Source organism: Myodes glareolus, chromosome 27, assembly GCF_982192425.1.
Source record: "Myodes glareolus chromosome 27, mMyoGla1.1, whole genome shotgun sequence".
NCBI lineage: Eukaryota > Metazoa > Chordata > Mammalia > Rodentia > Cricetidae > Myodes > Myodes glareolus.
The window spans coordinates 32,011,134-32,029,544 of record NC_142052.1 but is presented as its reverse complement, the minus strand read 5'-3'; the positions used below and the strand labels follow the sequence as shown (position 1 = coordinate 32,029,544).

At 38.2% G+C, this 18,411-nt stretch overlaps 1 protein-coding gene across 1 annotated transcript in view; it reads left to right on the top strand.

Annotated features, from left to right (window-relative positions):
* Window positions 1–18,189, top strand: part of LOC148117685 (uncharacterized) — a 39,929-nt gene extending 21,740 nt beyond the window's left edge. Inside the window, exons 2-4 of the mRNA XM_087902210.1 lie at window positions 12,891–13,017; window positions 13,213–13,273; window positions 14,025–18,189. Of these exons, the coding sequence (XP_087758336.1) occupies window positions 13,267–13,273; window positions 14,025–15,979 (1,962 nt within the window). The 5' untranslated portion in view covers window positions 12,891–13,017; window positions 13,213–13,266 and the 3' untranslated portion in view covers window positions 15,980–18,189. The remainder of the gene's footprint in view (window positions 1–12,890; window positions 13,018–13,212; window positions 13,274–14,024) is intronic.
* Window positions 18,190–18,411: the final 222 nt, after the last annotated feature.

The window sequence follows — 18,411 nt, the reverse complement described above, 5'->3', positions numbered from 1 at the left end:
CCCTTTCCCCACAACCTCTCCAGCATAAGTTGTCTTCATAGTTTTTGACCTTGGCCATTCTTACAGGTGTTAGATGGAATCTCAGAGTTGTTTTGATTTGCATTTTTCTGACTACTAAGGATATTGAACATTTCCTTAAGTGTCTTTCAGCCTGTTTAGTTTCCTCTATTGAGAGTTCTCTGTTTAGGTCTTTACTCCATTTTTTTTATAGGATTATGTGTTCTTTTGGTGTCCAATTTCTTGAATTCTTTGTATATTTTGGAGATCAGACCTCTGTCTAATGTGGGGTTAGTAATGATCTCCTATTCTATAGGTTCTTGTTTTTTTTTTTTGCTTTACAAAAAACTATTTAGTTTCAGGAGGTTCCATTTATTAATCGTTTCTCTCAGTGTCTGTGCTGCTGGGGTTATATTTAGGAAGAGGTCTCCTGTGCCAATGCCTTCAAGTATACGTCCCACTTTCTAGTCTATAAGTTTCAGTGTGGCTGGCTTTATGTTGAGATTTTTGATCAATTTGGACTTGAGTTTTGTGCATGGTGATAGATATCAGTCTATTTTAATATTTCTACTGGTTGATATCTAGTTATGCCAGCACGATTTGTTAAATATGCTTTCATTTTTTCATTTGATATTTTTTGCTTCCTTGTCAAATATCAGATATTCAAAGATATGTGGATTGATATCTGGGTCTTCTTTTCAGTTCCATTGGTCCTCCTGTCTGTTCTTATGCCAATACCAGGCTGTTTTCAGTACTGTAGCTCTGTAGTAAAGGTTGAAGTCAGGGATAGTGATGCTTCCAGAAGTTCTTTTATTGTATAGGATTGTTTTGGCTATCTTGGGTTTTTTTTTTGTTTTTTGCATATGAATTTGAGTACCATTCTTTCAAAGTCTTTGAAGAATTTTGATGGGACTTTGATGGGCATTGTATTCAATCTGTAGATTGCTTTTGGTAGGAGATATATGATCGATCTTGCTTGACAGAGGTATGTCGGCTCAGAGATTTGAAAAACAGGCCATTGACTAGCTCTATATGTTACAGATCTCAGCAGTCAACATATGTATATGGGCACCATCAATCTATCTCTTGTTAATGGCATCCTCTCTCCTAGGGAAGGGCCTACTCTTCCTTAAAGTCAATATAGAAAATTTTATTTAATCTTAAAAGTGCACTTTTTTGGTGTATTAAGACAGGGTTTCTCTGTAGCTTTGGAGCCTGTCCTGGAACTAGCTCTTGTAGGTCAGGCTGGCCTCAAACTAACAAAGATCCACCGGCTTTTGCCTCCTGAGTGCTGGGATTAAAGGCGTGCATCACCACTGCCCAGCTAAAAGTACATTATTATCATCACCTTAAAAATCGCTTTTTGGTATCAGTTTCAAATACTTTCTTTAAGTGTATTGCTCTTATCTCTATTTGTTTCTGTTCTCCAGTGTTTCTAAGTCATTGATAGTTTCATTTCACTTCTTTCAAATTATATTGATTTCTATGCAGAGCAATGTCTCCTATACTTTAGGCTTGCCTCATGCTATGTAATTGAGAATTAATTTGAACACCTAATCCTGCCTCTGCTGCTCTGTTCTGTGAAGACAGTCCTCCAACTCCTTCCAGGTTTGTCCTTTACTAGTCAGTGAGAAAGAAAAATAGAGCAGTTAATGAGTGTCTGCTGATCTTTCTGGCTTTTGTTGGGGACTTGGAAATGAAGAGGGATTGGTATAGAAATTGAATTCATTGACCAACTTTGAAGTTGGTGGCGACACAGTGCAGGAAGTGAGAGGTTGGCCTGAGGGAGAGAGCTTTCCTCCTTCAACTGAGATTACTGATGTGGAATCAGCAGTCAATTGTGATGCTGTATGACTGTCCCAATTGATCATTGTTTGCAGTTCACAGACAATGCCAATCTGGATATGGGCCTGACCTTATCTTCAAACCTAATTGTGATATTTACAATAGTTCATCGAAAATAGATGATCTGTGTAAAATGTGGCCCTGCTTAATAGGACTGTTACTTTTCTGGATTAAGATTTTCATCTTTAGGGAAAATACATGAGAAGTATTAATTGTGCTCTAATACAAATCAGTCTCTGGAGCACATGGTCATAAAGCCTGTTTCAACTTTTCAAAATAATTTTTGAGATTAAAACTACATCATATTCACATTGTCTTTGCTCCCTCCAAGCCCTAACATGATCTTGATTGTTTTCTAATTCATGGTCTGCTTTTCTTTAGCAACAGTTACAAAGTAATCACAGTTACACAGGAACAGTGATTACATTATATGTGACCTGTGTCTTTAGGATTTCCCATCTCTGGGGAAATGGGATGGCTGCACTGGAAAGTGAGTGTGCAATGGAATCTGCTTGCAAAGGACCCTGTACTTTGGATGAGGAACAGAATGTGCTCTAGGAGAGTGGAATAATGTGTACTAAATACAAACTTCCTAATCTAGGGCCCTGTCTGCTGGGCTGGGAGGGCAGAACTGGAAGGATTGTGCTGACTGAGTCATTTGATCTCTAATCCTCCTATACAGAAGCTGCTAAAATTGAGAAGCCCAGCTGGGTGGCCCTAGCCAGTGAGGGATTCTGGGAAGGGTTAGGAATCAAGAGTACTAGTGGCGGACAGTTGTGGGTTCTTTCCATGATTCTATTCTGCCTCTGCAGTAGGAGTAGTAAGGAAGATCACAAGCTATACCATGGTGAGTGTTGAGTGTTCAGATCTGTTGAACTGTCATTTCTGCTGTGACTTGGACTGATCATGAGACAGACTCTAGTTTTGTTGGTCCATGTGGTTCATGTTGGCAGTGGCCCTTGTGCTCTGAGCTTCCCTGTATATGAATTTATTGGGGCAGGGGTGACTCTGGAAATTCAGAATATGATGGTGATTGTCCAGAGTACACACATGGGCACACACTTGGTGTGCAGTGGGAAGAGAGATAAGAAAACTGAAGGTCTAGATTCCAGAAGTTCTCAATATTGCATTCCAATTTCAGATATGTGTTATAAAGATTACAAATATTTTAGGCACTGGTAGGAAATGATGATATTGATCTTCTTCTTGCAATGCATGATTAGAATGCTTTTATTATGATGCTGCCACTAGCTGCAGTGGTGTGATGCAGTAAAGCTTAGTTCCAGGCGACAAAGGAGTTTCTGATCTGCAGACATTTCTCAGATGTGTATTGTGTTGGGCACTACAATTTCTTTGTATCTATGGATGTTTGCTTTGTTACCAATTATGCGATCATTTTTTGAGAAGGTTCCATGAGATGCTGAGAAGAAGGTATAATCTTTTCTGTTTGGGTGGAATGTTCTATAGATATCTGTTAAGATCATTTGATTCATTACATCTGTTAGTTCTCTTATTGATCTGTTACGTTTCTGTCTGGTTGACCTGTTCATTGACGAGAGAGTAGTGTTGAAATCTCCTACTATTAGAGTGTGGGTTTTGATATATGCTTTGAGTTCTAGTAATGTTTCTTTTACATATGTGTGTGCTTTTATATTAGGGGTATAGATATTCAGGATTGAGAATTGTTCCTGTTATGAGAATAAAGTGTCCTTCTCCATCTCTTCTGATTGATTTTAGTTTGAAATCAATTTTGATAGATATTAGTATAGCCACATCTGCTTGTTTCTTTGGACCATTTGATTGGAAAACCTTTTCCCAACCCTTTACACTGAGATAGTGTCTGTCTTTGAGTTTGAGGTGTGTTTCTTGTAAGCAGCATAATGTTGGATCCTGTTTTCATATCCATTCTCAAACCTGTGCTTTTTTAATGAGTGAATTGAGTCCATTGATATTAAGTGATATTAATGATCGGTGGTTGCTAACTCTGGTTATTTTTTCTGGTGGTGGTGTTTGTGTGTTTTCCTCCTTTGAGTTGTGCTGGTGGAGGGTTGTCAGATGCTTGTGTTATTATGGGTGTTGTTGGATTCCTGGTTTTTGGTTTTTCTTCTAGTATTTTCTGTAAGGCTGGGTTTGTGGCTATGTATTGTTTAAATCTGTTTTTGTACTGGAATATCTTGTTTTCTCCATCGATAGTGAATGCAAGCTTTGCTTTGCTGGGTATAGTAGTCTGGGCTTGTATCCATGGTCCCTTAGTGTCTGCAGCACATCTATCCAAGACCTTCTGGCCTTCATGGTTTCCATTGAGAAGTCAGGTGTAATTCTGATAGGTTTCCCTTTATATGTTACTTGACCTTTTTCCCTTGCAACTCTTAATATTCATTCGTTATTCTGTATGTTTTGTGCTTTGATTTATTATATGGTGAGGGGATGCTTTTTTTTAATCCAGTCTTTTTGTTGTTCTGTATGCTTCTTGAACTTCCATAGGAAAATCCTTCTTTAGGTTGGAAAAGTTTTCTTATAAAATTTTGTTGGATATATTTTCTGGGCCATTGAGCTGTAATTCTTCTCCTCCTTCTACCCCTATTATTCTTAAGTTTGGTCTTTTTTTTTTTTGAAAGTAATTTTATTAAATTATAAAAGTTTCCATTTCCGCCCCTCCTCCCAACACCCTCCCACTCCCCCCACTCCCTCTCCTCCTCCCTCTTCGTCCCTTAGGGCAGTCAGGGTTTCCTGCCCTGTGGGAAGTTCAAGTTCCTCCCCCCCTCCCTCCAGGTCCAGGAAGGTGAGTATTCAAACAGACTGGATCCCCAAAATCCAGTATATGCAGAGGAAATAAGTCTCAGTGTCATAGTCAATGGCTTTTCAGAAAGACTTCGGGCCAGCCACATTCAGAGAATCCGAGAATCTGGTTAGATCACGTCCTCCTTCAGTCCCAGTCCAACTGGCCTTGGTAAACTCTCATTAGATCAGTCCCCTTGTATCAGTGGGTGATAGCATCCCTCGCAGTCCTTATTTCCTTTTTCATTTTCTTCGTCCTTCTGCTCCTCATTTGGACCATGGGGGGCTCAGTCCGGTGCTCCAATGTGGGTCTCCGTCTGTATCACCATCCATCATCGGATGAAGGTTCCCTCTGGTCTTGCCTTCTTTGCTCACGTTCTCTTTCCTTCTGCTTCTTGTTTGGACCTAGGGAGTTAAGTCCAGTGTTCCAATGTGGGTCTCTGTCTCTATCTGGCAATGGATGGAGATAGAGACGAAAATGATTTTTAATGTAACTTTTGTGAGTATGATGAGGAAATGAAAATTCCCTTAAAGAAATCGAGGAAAACACAAACAAAAAATTGGAAGACATCAATAATTCTCTCAAAGAAACCCAAGAAACCACAAAAGCATTTGTTCAACTATATTCATAACAGCACTATTTGTAATAGCCAGAACCTGGAAACAACCTAGGTGTCCCTCAATAGAAGAATGGTTAAAAAAGGTGTGGAACATATATACATTAGAGTTTTACTCAGCGGTAAAAAAAAAAGATGTCAATCTTGAATTTTGCATGCAAATGGATGGAAATATAAAACGCTTTACTGAGTGAGGTAAGCCAGACCCAAAAAGAGGAATATGGTATGTATTCACTCATATGTGGATTCTAACCATAATTAAAGGTCTTTGAGCCTATTATTCGTGATCCTAGAGAAGCTAAATAAGAAGGTGAACCTGATGAAAATCATGTAGCTATCTGCCTGGAGATTGGAAATAGACAAGAGTCCCAGGTAACCTCGGATGCATGGGGGGGAGGGTTGTTGGAAGGGGAGAGGGTTAGAGAGAAGGGAGTAGGGGAGGAATGGGGAAAGTTTGGTGGACTGGGATGGGGGGAGGGAGGAAGGATGGATATGGGATCAGGGAAGAATATATCTCAACTAAGGGTGTCATTTTAGGGTTTACAAGAGACTTGATTATAAAGGGGATCCCAGGTCCAAGGAGAGATCCCCAGATTGTTCTCTGTACAGAAGAGAGGGTGCCTGAAACGGCCTAGGCCCATAGCTATACTGATGAATATTTTGCTTATCACCATAGAACCTTCATCTGGCGATGGATGGAGATAGAGACAGAGACCCACATCGGAACACTGGACTTAACTCCCTAGGTCCAAACGAGAAGTTTGGTCTTTTTATGATGTCCCAGATTTCCTGGATGTTTTGTATTAGGAATTTGTTGGATTTGTTATTTTCTTTAATCATAGAGTTTATTTCCTCTATAGTTTCTTCAGTTTCTGAGATTCTTTCTTCTATCTCTTGTATTCTGTTGGTTATGCTTGTCTCTGTAGTTCCTGATCAATTACCCAGATTTTCCATATCCAGTCTTCCCTCGGTTTCTGTTTTCTTCATTACCTCCATTTCATCTTTCAAGTCTTGATTACCTGTTTGATTGCTTTATCTTGGTTTTCTTGAGTATCTTTGAGAGATTTCTTCTAACTTTTTGTTTGTCTTCTCCATTTCTTTGTAACAGTTTTTCACCTCCTGTTTAAGGTCCTCTATTATTTTCATAATGTTACGTTTAAAGTTGATTTATTCTACTTCTTCTTGAATAGGGTGTTCAAGTCTTCTTGTTGTGTGATCCCAGGAATCTGGTGTTGTCATGTTGCTTTTCAGGTTGTTGAAGCAATTCTTGCATTGATGCCTGCCCATCTCTTCCTTCAAATGCAGCCAGGATAGTCTTGGCGTCTTGGTTCAATCTATGCTGTGATTGACTCTGGGTGGATCTCCTCAGTGCAGGAACAGGAACTGTTACCCTCTGGGTGGATAGCCTCAGTGCAGGAGCAGGAACTGTTCCTGGGTCAAGGACCTTGCTGGCAGTCGGTCATGCTTGTGGGGTTGGGGTGGGGTGGGGTAGCAGGGATGCTTGGAACAAAAAAGCCCCTGCAGCAGGAGCTGAGGGGCCCAGTGCTTCTTTCCCAGACTTTCCTCCCTGCCCAGGGATTGCACCCACTCACAGGTCTATAAGGTTGTCCTCAGCACAGGCACAGGACTCTTGAAGTTCCAAGGACCCTGCAGAAAAAAGGGCAAACATGGGGGGAGGGGAGGGTCTTGAGAAATCAAGAAGTCCCTGCAGCAGGAGCTGGAGGTGCCCTGGAGAACATGGCCATAAAGCTTGTTACAGTTTCTTAACATAATTTTTAGAAATTATAATTACATCATTTCTACCACACATTTTTCTGCCTCCTAGTCCAAATGATTCAGATATTCCAGGGTAAACCTTGACTTCACAGTAAGAAGGCAAAGAGGGAGGGAAATTTGTGTTCTAATGCTGTCCAGATTTTATTATGGAGTAGTGATACAGAGGTCCTTTTGTAAAAATCGGAGTTCACTGTCCACGTATTTCAAGAAATCATAATCACAGTTCAGAAAGCAGGGGTAGGAAGGAAGCTTAAAATTTTCTAGCTTGTTTGTAGTTGTGGTTGCTAATGTGAAATTAGTTAAACAGTTATTTCTGAAAGATAAGTTGCCATTTCTTGATCTCCACAGACTATATTCCTTTGCCAGCGGTTTGACATAGCCACGTTGAAATGTTAGGTCTGCACCTAGAATAGAGATTAATGAAGGGTCCTTTTCTCCTTATAGGCCTTCAGTACCACTTTAAACTTTCCTGCTTCCTATGGACCCCAGAATCACTTAGCAACAAAGGTCATAGCTCCTAAAATATTTTTGATGTTTTTGGTCTCCTGTCAATGATGGAATTGCTAAGAACTTCAGTAACATTTCTGCCTTTTTGTCTAGAAAGCTGTTGCAAAAAGGAATGGTGGGCTGTGTTCCTGGTGGCTCCCTGGCTAGTTTACACCCAAAATAATTATATGGAAACTGTATTCATTTAAACACTGCCTGGCCCATTAGTTCTAGCCTCTTATTGGCTAACTCTCACATCTTGACTAACCCATACCTACTAATCTGTATGCCACCATGAGGATTTTCCCATTTCAAAACATTTAAGTAAAATCTGTCTCAGATATAATTAATTCATTGTGTATTAGTTAATCCCAGAGGTAGTCAGTTTGACTCCCAAAAATAGCATCTCAACAGCCAAGACAAACAAAACGAGACAAAAATTATTGCTTGCAGGAGGCACAAAGTGCACAGCAGTAATTTTCAAAGCAGTGTTTTTTTGTTAACAAAGGAAGAATGGGGATTTTACTTAGGATGTCTGAACTTACTCATATGTTTTCCTTTTCCTTAAGCATGCTCAGTTAATAAATCCACTACCGAACATGAATACAATGTAAAAACAGATAATAGGGACATTCTTACCTCAAAGTCATGTAGGAACATATATGAGTTAGACAAATGATAGAAAAAAATGCCTCTGGCATGTTCATATGATACCATAAGGTCTTAGTTGAAAATCAAGTAGATGACACTGTGAAAAGTTGATTGTTAATCTTGATGCTTGATCTAAAAGATAACTGTACCAAAACCATAATTCTCACAGATACAAAACATGGAGAACACAAAGCCAGAAAACTTCAAGGAAAAGTCACTCACCTAACAGCCCTCTATACATTGCTTCTGAAAGAATGGTTATGGTGATCTCTATTAATCTCAGAACAAAGCTGCTTTTGCTCTGTGCAGGGTGGCAATGCAGAAGGCCACAGCTGCTGCCATAGAAGACAAGGAGTCCATTTTAACTAGACCTGCCTTGTTGCCTCTCTCAGGGTTGTGACATTACTGTAGAGAATTTCATCCTTTATTTTTTCTAACCTTAAAATTATTTAGTTATATGGTGTTTTGCATGAATATGCCTGTGCACAGTACCTACAGAGGGCAGAAGAAGGGATGAGATACCTGGGACTGGATTTAGAACAGATGGTGAGCTAGCATGCAGGGTCCAGGAATGCATTCAGGGTCCTCTGTAATAGCACCCAGTTCTCTAATTGCTGAGCCAACTATCTAGCTGCTCTGTTTAATTTAAAATTAAGCCCCAAAAATGTTAATTAAAAGAAGTTACATTACGTTTGGGGTTTATTTGTTCATTTCATCCCTGCCACAAATCCCTTCCAACTTCATCCTTGTTAAGCATGGGTAAATAAGTATGCTGATTCATGAATTAATTCACTGCTTCCATTTTTGGTGGTTGTGTATGTAAGGATAAAGGACTGACTACTTTTCACTGGATAAACCGTTAGGGAGCTGGTCCCTTCCTAAGACTAATTCTGTCAAATGGAGGAGAAATCTACTTTTGAATCAACATTAGGTTTCTGACCCTGACTAGGCATCCTTGGACAGTGTGGTAGTCCATTCTTTTAGTACCAGTAATCTTGACACAGAGGCAGGAAGATCACTGCAATTTATGGTCTTTGATACATAGTCTACATACATGCATACACATACACACACACACACACACACACACACACATAGGAAAAGAAGAATACTGAGTTACAAGAAAAGGATCACTGGAAAACTGGAACAATAAAGGGCCTCTTAAATGCATTCCAAGTGTCTGCTACTGCTGCCCATATAATCACTTTCAAAAATAAATATAGTCAAACATAAGCACATGCCATTAATTCCAGTCTCTGGGAGAAACAGAAATTTGACAGTGGGTAAACACCTTATCATATGACCTATAGTGCCCATCATGAGCTGGGTATTATCAGATCTATCAAGTTATAAAGTAGGACATATACAGCTGCAATCTTTCATCAAATGCAAGTGGTATATAAGAGATCAGGACCAAGCAGAAGCAAAGGCACAAAGAAGCTACATGAGTAAGTGGCCAGATGCCAATCATTTCTACTCCTGTTACAATGCCTTCTGCTGTTAAACATACACCTATAGCCTATTCCATATGATTGGTTGAATATGGAAGAGAAGCCTAGGACCTGGCTGATGGCTCTATACATCGTGCTGGAACCAACCAGAATTAGACAGCTGCAGGATTGCAACCCCTTACTGGGATAACACTGAAAGATACTTGTAAAGGGAAATCTTCACTGTGGGCAGAAGTTCAAACAGTAGACATTTTCATACAGTTTATTTGGAAGAATTGACCTAATGTGCAACTAGCAATTCCCTGACTGATGGACTCTATCCTGTGGGTTGGCTGGATAGTCAGGGATTAGTAAAGGGCATGATTAGAAAATTAGTGCGACAAGAAATCTGAGGAAGAAGAATGTGGATAATCTCCAGAAATGGGAAAAGTGTATAAAGATCCTTGTATTCCATGCAAATATGATGAAAAGGTGACTTCAGCTGAGGAGGAGTTCAAAACTCAAGCCGACAGGATGACTCTTCTTTTAGAACTTGAAGCTGTAAGGGTCAAGCTTGTAAACTTGAAGCTTTAATTTGTGTCACACCTTCTGCTGGAAGGACAATAGAAGAGAAAAGGTGGGGTGTCATTTCTGTCTCTATTAGGGGGCCTTGATTACCAGCCTCAGTACCCCCATAGAGCTCCGAAATGGATATCTACAGCAGGGGAGGATTTGAATGTAAAATTAAACTTAAGAACATTACTTCTGTGTCTTCTTTATTTTTCATGCAAGAGGAAAAAAATGAAGTGAAGGAAGAACATAGAAGAGAAAGAATAAGGAGAAGAGTAAGGAGAAGAACGGAGATTTAGTGGAAAATGTAGAAATAGTGAGGAGAAGAAAAAGAAGAGTAAGAATAAGGGCAGATCTCCATGAGGTTTCTAGTTTTTACAGACATAGGTGGAAAACCCATAGGCAAGGAAAATGATAACAGGTATATCAAAATCACAAAAGCAACCGGTAGAACTTGACAAGGCAGTACACCAGAACAGGTGTCCTGACCCAGGAAAGAACCAGCATTCAAGGGAAAATATCTGACTTTCTAAACCATTAGATAAAGTTACTAGATGTGATTTATTGGTAGGCCATGACCTCACGGTGATATACAGATTAATGGAGATGGGTTATATTAATATGTAAGTGTTAGCCAATAAGAAGTTAGAGCTAATGGGCCAAGCAGTGTTGTAATTAATATTTTCTGTGTAATTATTTTTGGATTTAAGGTAGCTGAGTGGCTGGGAAGGACAAGTGGCCCTTTTTTTTTGAACAAATTGGTGCCCACATAGCCAACTAAATCCATGTAAAACCTGAGAGGGCTTGAAAACGAATTCCAGGAAAAAAACATCGAGAGGTTTAACACAGCGTGTTGCTGTTTCCTGATGGCATGCCACACCTCCTTTAAGAGAGGTTTTCCTGACTCAGCAGCAGCAGCAGGAAAAAAAGATGCATCATTTTGACATGTAGAATTTCTGGGATGTGCTGCTAGTATGAGCTCTAGTTCTTTTAGGAGACCAGGTATGTGGATGGGGTTTGTGAGGAGCATGCTGAAGCTTGCATAATGGTTGCATGTACTGGCTGTGTGCCTGGAAGTAGGGCAGTGCATGCTGCTTATGTGTAGCAAGCAGCTCCGCCATGCTGGACTGGGTGGGGAAAGCAGGCTCTGCTGTATTTCCCTTAGCAATGATGCAGCTTACATTTTTAAGAAGTGCTTAGCATTTTAAAAAGCACCCCTGGACAGTAAACAATTAGAGGTATGCAATAAAGACAAATGCAGACAAGTGTGAATCTTTAGTAGGAGAAGCCTGTCTAGATGAAATTCCTCACTGTATGTGGTGAGTCTCAATACCCTCAACTATTTCCTGACATTTATCTCTACTGTTTTGTGCTTGTCATTAATTTGACAATTTTTTACTTATACTGAAATGATTTTGCTATCATAATAGGCTTGATCTATGTATTCTATATATCTTACCTATATTCTATAAGTTAAAATAAAATATAGCAGAAAGAGTTGCTTTTACAGAGTTTGGCAACCTGCTATTTTAATTATTTTGTTTGCTTGTCTAAGTAACCCTTACTGTGTGGTTCCAAATTCCTGAAAGTAAAGGGGGGCATCATTTTTTGCTCTATTCATTTTTATATTTTAGGGTGATTGATAGACCTGGAATACAGGGTTTTTATATGACAAATATATGCTGCTGTGCTTAGCTTCATTTGTATCTTGAATTTTAAAATTTCAAGGAGGATTTCACTCTGATTCCCAGGATGTCATGTATTTATGACATTAATACTGCCTGAGCATTCTGAGTCACTTAATTGCAAGTACATGAAATTCGTCTGGCTTGTTATTCTTGACTTGATTTTTTTTAAATCAATATGACAATTTTATATGTCTGCATGGATATTCATTACATGTGTACCTGGTCATCAAGGTGATCAAAAGATCTCAGAATTCCTGATCATGGAACAATGGAAATTTGTGATCCCCATGTAAGTACTAGAAAATGTGCTCACCGCCACTCAAGACCAGCAAGAACTCTGAATTACTCTGCCCTCTCACCAGCCCTGTGTTGATTATTAATGACCAACATTTATATTTCTAGTGTTTTCATCTGTCCATTTTAACTGCTTTATACATGAAGTTTCATTCTACAAAATGTTATTGGAATTACAGTTTAAATAATGCACTTAGATAGCTGGAAGATAAATACAGACCTGGAGTGAATGCAAAATTATTTGTAAGAACTTCAATAAATGTCTTTCAGTTCCTTCTGTTCCATTTGTCTGTTTCACTGATTTTTGCAATGGAGACAGTGTCTTAATGTATCCTTCTACTGGTCCTGGACCTGATTGCATAGGCTTGACTGACATTCTACTTAGAGACAAATATATCCTCCTCTGTTTTCTGAGTGTTGTGGTTAAAGACACAATACACCCAGTGTGTCCATATTACTTTTTTTTATGTGGTTTGTAACTCTTCATACAATTTTCTCATGGATACTATATACTGTTGATCTTTATTGTTGTCTCTTCCTGTCAATAGACATTGCTCTTCTGAGGTGATATCCCTTATAAATAGTACAGAAATGACAGAGTTTACTTTGCTTTTCAATTTCCTTCATAAGTGACTGTCTATGTCATGGAATAAGAGTAAGGAACACCAGAATCATATGTCTATACTCTGAAAGCAGTATGCATTTCCAACGTTATCTCTGTCATGCTTTCCATTTTACACATGTGTGATATATTTTAGAAGGGAGTGACCTATGATGATGTGTATATCAACTTCACTGAGGAAGAGTGGGATTTGCTGAATCCTTCCCAGAAGAATCTCTATAAAGATGTAATGCTGGAGACCTACAGGAACCTCATTACTATAGGTAAAATTGAATTTCCTTCATGTTTCAAAGTATGGAAACAACTTTTCCTTGGCTAAGGATGTTTTTCTGCAATTTTATTTAGAAAGAAGAATGAGGTGAATAAAGCAATCATATTTCTTAGGTGCACTTAAGATAATAAGCTAAATGTTGAACACTGTTAAATGATATGACATATATTCTGGTCCTGTATTTCAGGTTACATTTGGGAAGACCATAACACTGAAGAATATTGGCAATGTTCTAGAAGACATGCAGGGTAATTTTCATGTGCAAGTTGATAACAATATACCTCTGATAGGATTGCACTTTTTCCTAGAACTTTTAAATAAAAGCAACAATGCAATAAGCACAGCTTTAAGTGCATAGATGGTTATTAAATCCTCACAAATCCATATACCTCAATTTCATATCTGTGAATTATTCTTCCTTTCCTATGTGTATATAAGCTTATGAGAATAGGGATATGGAAAGATTTAACATACATCTCCTTGAGAACAAAAAGAAGAGCAGCAATAGTTCCCATGTAGAGTATACTTGTTGAATTTCATTCAAGTATACAATACTGATGGTTTTCTACATCATTATTAATATAAAAAATTACAAAAATGCCACATGAGTTCTAGGTTTGTGCAAATACTTATGAATGTCCTAGTTCACTTAGCAAATATATATTATTCACAGTATAGTAAAATATATGAATGCAGTAAAGTTGGTAAATCTCTCAGTGTATTCAGTTGTCTTCAAAAGTGTGAATAATATAAGATAAAATGTTTTTGTAAATGTGAAAAGGTAAACCATGACAAAGGAATTTATCATTATACTCATATTCCTAGATGCAACCTGATCATTAATTAAAAAGCAAACATGATTTTAAACAGAGTTATGAAATCTTAATACCTAATTCCTTTTAGAATTGGATCAAGTTATAAAATTAATTCATATAGATATAAGGTTCAACAGTGTTTTGAATGTGGTAAATCTTTTAAATGTGCCACTTATTGTTGCAGGATTGAAAGGAATCCAAATGGTGAGAAGAAACTTTCCATGTATCCTCACTGTGTTAAAGCCTTGTCTTATGACACTCACCTTCTACAGAATGAAAAAACACATAATGGGCAAAAATGCTCTAAAAGTAAGCAGTGTGGTAAAGCCTTTGCTTATCACAGTAATATTCAAGTGCTTAAAAGAAAGCACACTGAGAAAAAACCCTATGAATACAGTCAAGATGATAAAGACTTTGTTCTTTATGAAACTCATCAAAGTCATAAGAGAATACATCCTGGAGAGAAACTCTATGAATGTAATCAGTGTGGTAAGGCCTTTGATGAAAACAGTGATCTTCGAAAGCACAAAGGAACACATACTGGAGAGAAACCCTATGAAAGTAATCAGTGTGGTAAGGCCTTTGCCCAACACAGTAAACTTCAATTGCATAAAAGAACACATACTGGAGAGAAACCCTATGAATGTAATCAGTGTGGTAAGGCCTTTTCCAAACACAGTAATCTTCAAAGTCATCAAAGAACACATACTGGAGAGAAACCCTATGAGTGTAATCAATGTGGTAAGGCCTTTTCCAAACACAGTAATCTACAAAGTCATCAAAGAACACATACTGGAGAGAAACCCTATGAATGTAATCAATGTGGTAAGGCCTTTGCCCAACACAGTAGTCTTCAAAGTCATCAAAGAACACATACTGGAGAGAAACCCTATGAGTGTAATCAATGTGGTAAGGCTTTTTCCAAACGCAGTAATCTTCAAAGTCATCAAAGAACACATACTGGAGAGAAACCCTATGAATGTAATCAATGTGGTAAGGCTTTTGCCCAACAGAGTAGTCTTCAACGGCATAAAAGAACACATACTGGAGAGAAACACTATGAATGTAATCAATGTGGTAAGGCCTTTGCCAAGCACAGTAAATTTCTGTTGCATAAAAGAACACATACTGGAGAGAAACCCTATGAATGTAATCAATGTGGTAAGGCCTTTGCCCAGCACAGTAGTCTTCAATTGCATAAAAGAACACATACTGGAGAGAAACCCTATGAATGTAATCAATGTGGTAAGGCATTTGCCCAACACAGAACTCTTCAATTGCATAAAAGAACACATACTGGAGAGAAACCCTATGAATGTAATCAATGTGGTAAGGCATTTGCCCAGCACAGTCATCTTCAAATGCATAAAAGGACACATACTGGAGAAAAACCCTATGAATGTAATCAATGTGGTAAGGCCTTTGCCCAACACATTAGTCTTCAATTGCATAAAAGAGCACATACTGGAGAGAAACCCTATGAATGTAATCAGTGTGGTAAGGCCTTTGCCCACCACAATAGTCTTCAATTGCATAAAAGAATACATACTGGAGAGAAACCCTATGAATGTAATCAATGTGGTAAGGCATTTGTCCAGCACTGTCATCTTCAAGTGCATAAAAGAACACATACTGGAGAGAAACCCTATGAATGTAATCAATGTGGTAAGGCCTTTGCCCAACACATTAGTCTTCAATTGCATAAAAGAACACATACTGGAGAGAAACCCTATGAATGTAATCAATGTGGTAAGGTCTTTGCCCACCACAGTAGTCTTCAATTGCATAAAAGAATACATACTGCAGAGAAACCCTATGAATGTAATTAATATGGTAAGGCATTTGCCTGCCACAGTTATCTTCAACTGCATAAAAGAACACATACTGGAGAGAAACTCTATTAATGTAATCAATGTGGTAAGGCCTTTGCCAAACCCAGTAAACTTCATTTGCATAAAAGAGCACATACTGGAGAGAAACCCTATGAGTGTAATCAGTGTGGCAAGTCCTTTGCCCAACAAATTGGTCTTCAAAATCATAAAAGAACACATACTAGAGAGAAACCCTATATGTAATCACTGTGTTAAGGCTCTTGCATGTCTCAGTCATCTTCAGTTGCTTAATAAACGCATACTGTAGAGAAACCCTATGCATGTAACCAATGTGGCAAAAATGCATAGTCTTCAACTGCATAAAGGAAAACATATTGGAGAGAAGGCAATGCTATGAATGTTATCAGTGTTGTAAGTCTTTTGTCCCGCACAGTAATCTTCAATTGCTTTGAAGAACACATACTGGATAGAAACACCATGAATGTAATCAGTGTGATAAGGCCGTTCCAAGTTGTAGTCATCTTCAATTGCATAAAAAACACATTGTAGAGAGAAACACTATGATTGTAATCATTTTGGTACAGCCTTTGTAAAACACAGTCATCTTCAAATATACAAAAGATCACATAGGAAAGAGAACCCCTATGAATGTAGTCAGTGTGGTTAAGCCTTTGGAAACCGCTATACTGTTCATGGTAATAAAAGAACACACAGTGTAGGGAATCTTTATGAATGTATATTAGTGTAAGAAAGACTTTTCACATCTTACTCATTTTTAAATCCATAAAAGAACACATACTGGAGAGATAACAGTGAATGGATTCTGTGGTAAATCCTTTGTCACAACCATCTCCAAATCCATAAAATAAACCATCTTGCAGAAAAACTCTTTGAATTTAATGTATGTATTCTTCAAAACCATGAAAAAAATCACGCTATAGTGAAACTCTATAAGTAAATTTAGTGTTTTAGTGTTTTGTATTTCACACAGGAGTTTGTAATCAATTTTGTGTGTAATCTAATAATGTTTATGTGTTTAAACTAAACACATAAAGTGTAAAGTCAAAGTTTGTTTGTAATCAATCTAATAAAATTTATGCATATTACCCTAATCATTTGGGCCTGTGGAAGAAACGGAGGGCTCATCATAACTTATTTTTAAAAGATCTTAAGTCAATACAGGTATAGTCAGTAAACCAACAGCAGTCATTGTCTAGAATAAAATGGATAGCGTAAAAATCTGTTCAAGTGCTATAATATCTCTTTTTATTTTGTTTGAACCAGCAAACTAATTGGCAAAAACATTTTTTGAGCCTATGGGTGGGAGAAAGGGCTAGTCAAAGAAACACACCTTGGACCTGAAAAGTAGAGCCAAAGGAAAGCACTTTTTCTCTGAATCTAGAACTGGCTAAAGAAACAATATCTTCCTGAAAACAGCCTAAACATTAAAAGTGCCAGTGAAAGAAACACACACTCAAAACACAACCAAATAATAAAGCCCCATATTCTCCCCTTTTTCAAGTCAGCAGAAATGTAACCAATCCCAAAGTATAAAATCCAGCCCATCTCTGATCTTTTTCAGGATTGGGGATTAAAATCTATCAAATTCCCTCCCTCAAAATCTCCTTTGATGTACCCTGGTTTAAAAAAGACCTATATGAGCAATATGCAAATTCAGTATGCAGCTGCCCCATTCCACACTGGCAGGAGTACTTACGCTTTTGGTTTCTTCCCTCTCAAATCTCTTGATTGGAGATTTGTGTGAAGATATTCTTTCACTGGAATGCTTCAAAAACTCCTCGAGTTGTGCCGACACATAATTGTTACTTTCATTTGGATCTGTGCCAATGTGAGCATGAGCATTCACCCCTGCCCCCTGCAGGAACTGCTGTCAGGCGGTGGTCCAGTCCAGAGTATAATGAAGGAAGGTGGTCAGTGTCACACCTCTCCTTAGAGAAGCTTTTCTTTTGGGACCCAAAGTTCTGGAACTGATTCAATAAAAATTTCCAGAAGGATAAAGGCAGAGGCTGCCTGCCTCATCTCTTTCAGGATAAAAAAAGGAAAGTAAATACACAATAATGTACAGTAATGACAGACAAACAGGTACTGGTACCACTTAACATTTTGGAAACATAGTCACATAAAACAGCAATGTAGTAACGGTCAAAACACAGACCAAGAAAATATGCACTCTTTCATTCACATATACTTTTTTAAAGCTCTAGATTTATACTTCATTCTGGAGGAAACCAGGAGCACACATCTTTTATACATTTCAAAAACTGAAGCAATTATTATTGTCCTTCCTTTGTACCCCTGACCCTTAAATATCTGTAAGTAATATACAAACAGCTCTTTCCTATTTTCCTGGCTTATATTTAATTTTTGAAAATTATATACATATTACTTTTTATTATACTATTACTTATTTTACAATTATAATCGAGTTACTTCTTACTTGTTTTTCATGCTGTACAGCTAACTTCTTTTTTATATTTACACCGTGCAATTGCTGATGCTTCCAGGATATCCTTAATGCACCTCCGAGCACCCTTGGAATTTGTGGTGTCCCTATGAAGACACCCCTGCCAAGAAAGCTGCACAGGTGGATGTCACCTATAGGAGTAGCTCCTACATGGTCAACTGGGGTTCCTGGATAGGGGATCCTCGAGGTCAAGGAAAAGTCAGAAGAAACAGAAGACAGGAGAGAATCGGGAGGTGTGTCCAGTCATGCTGAAG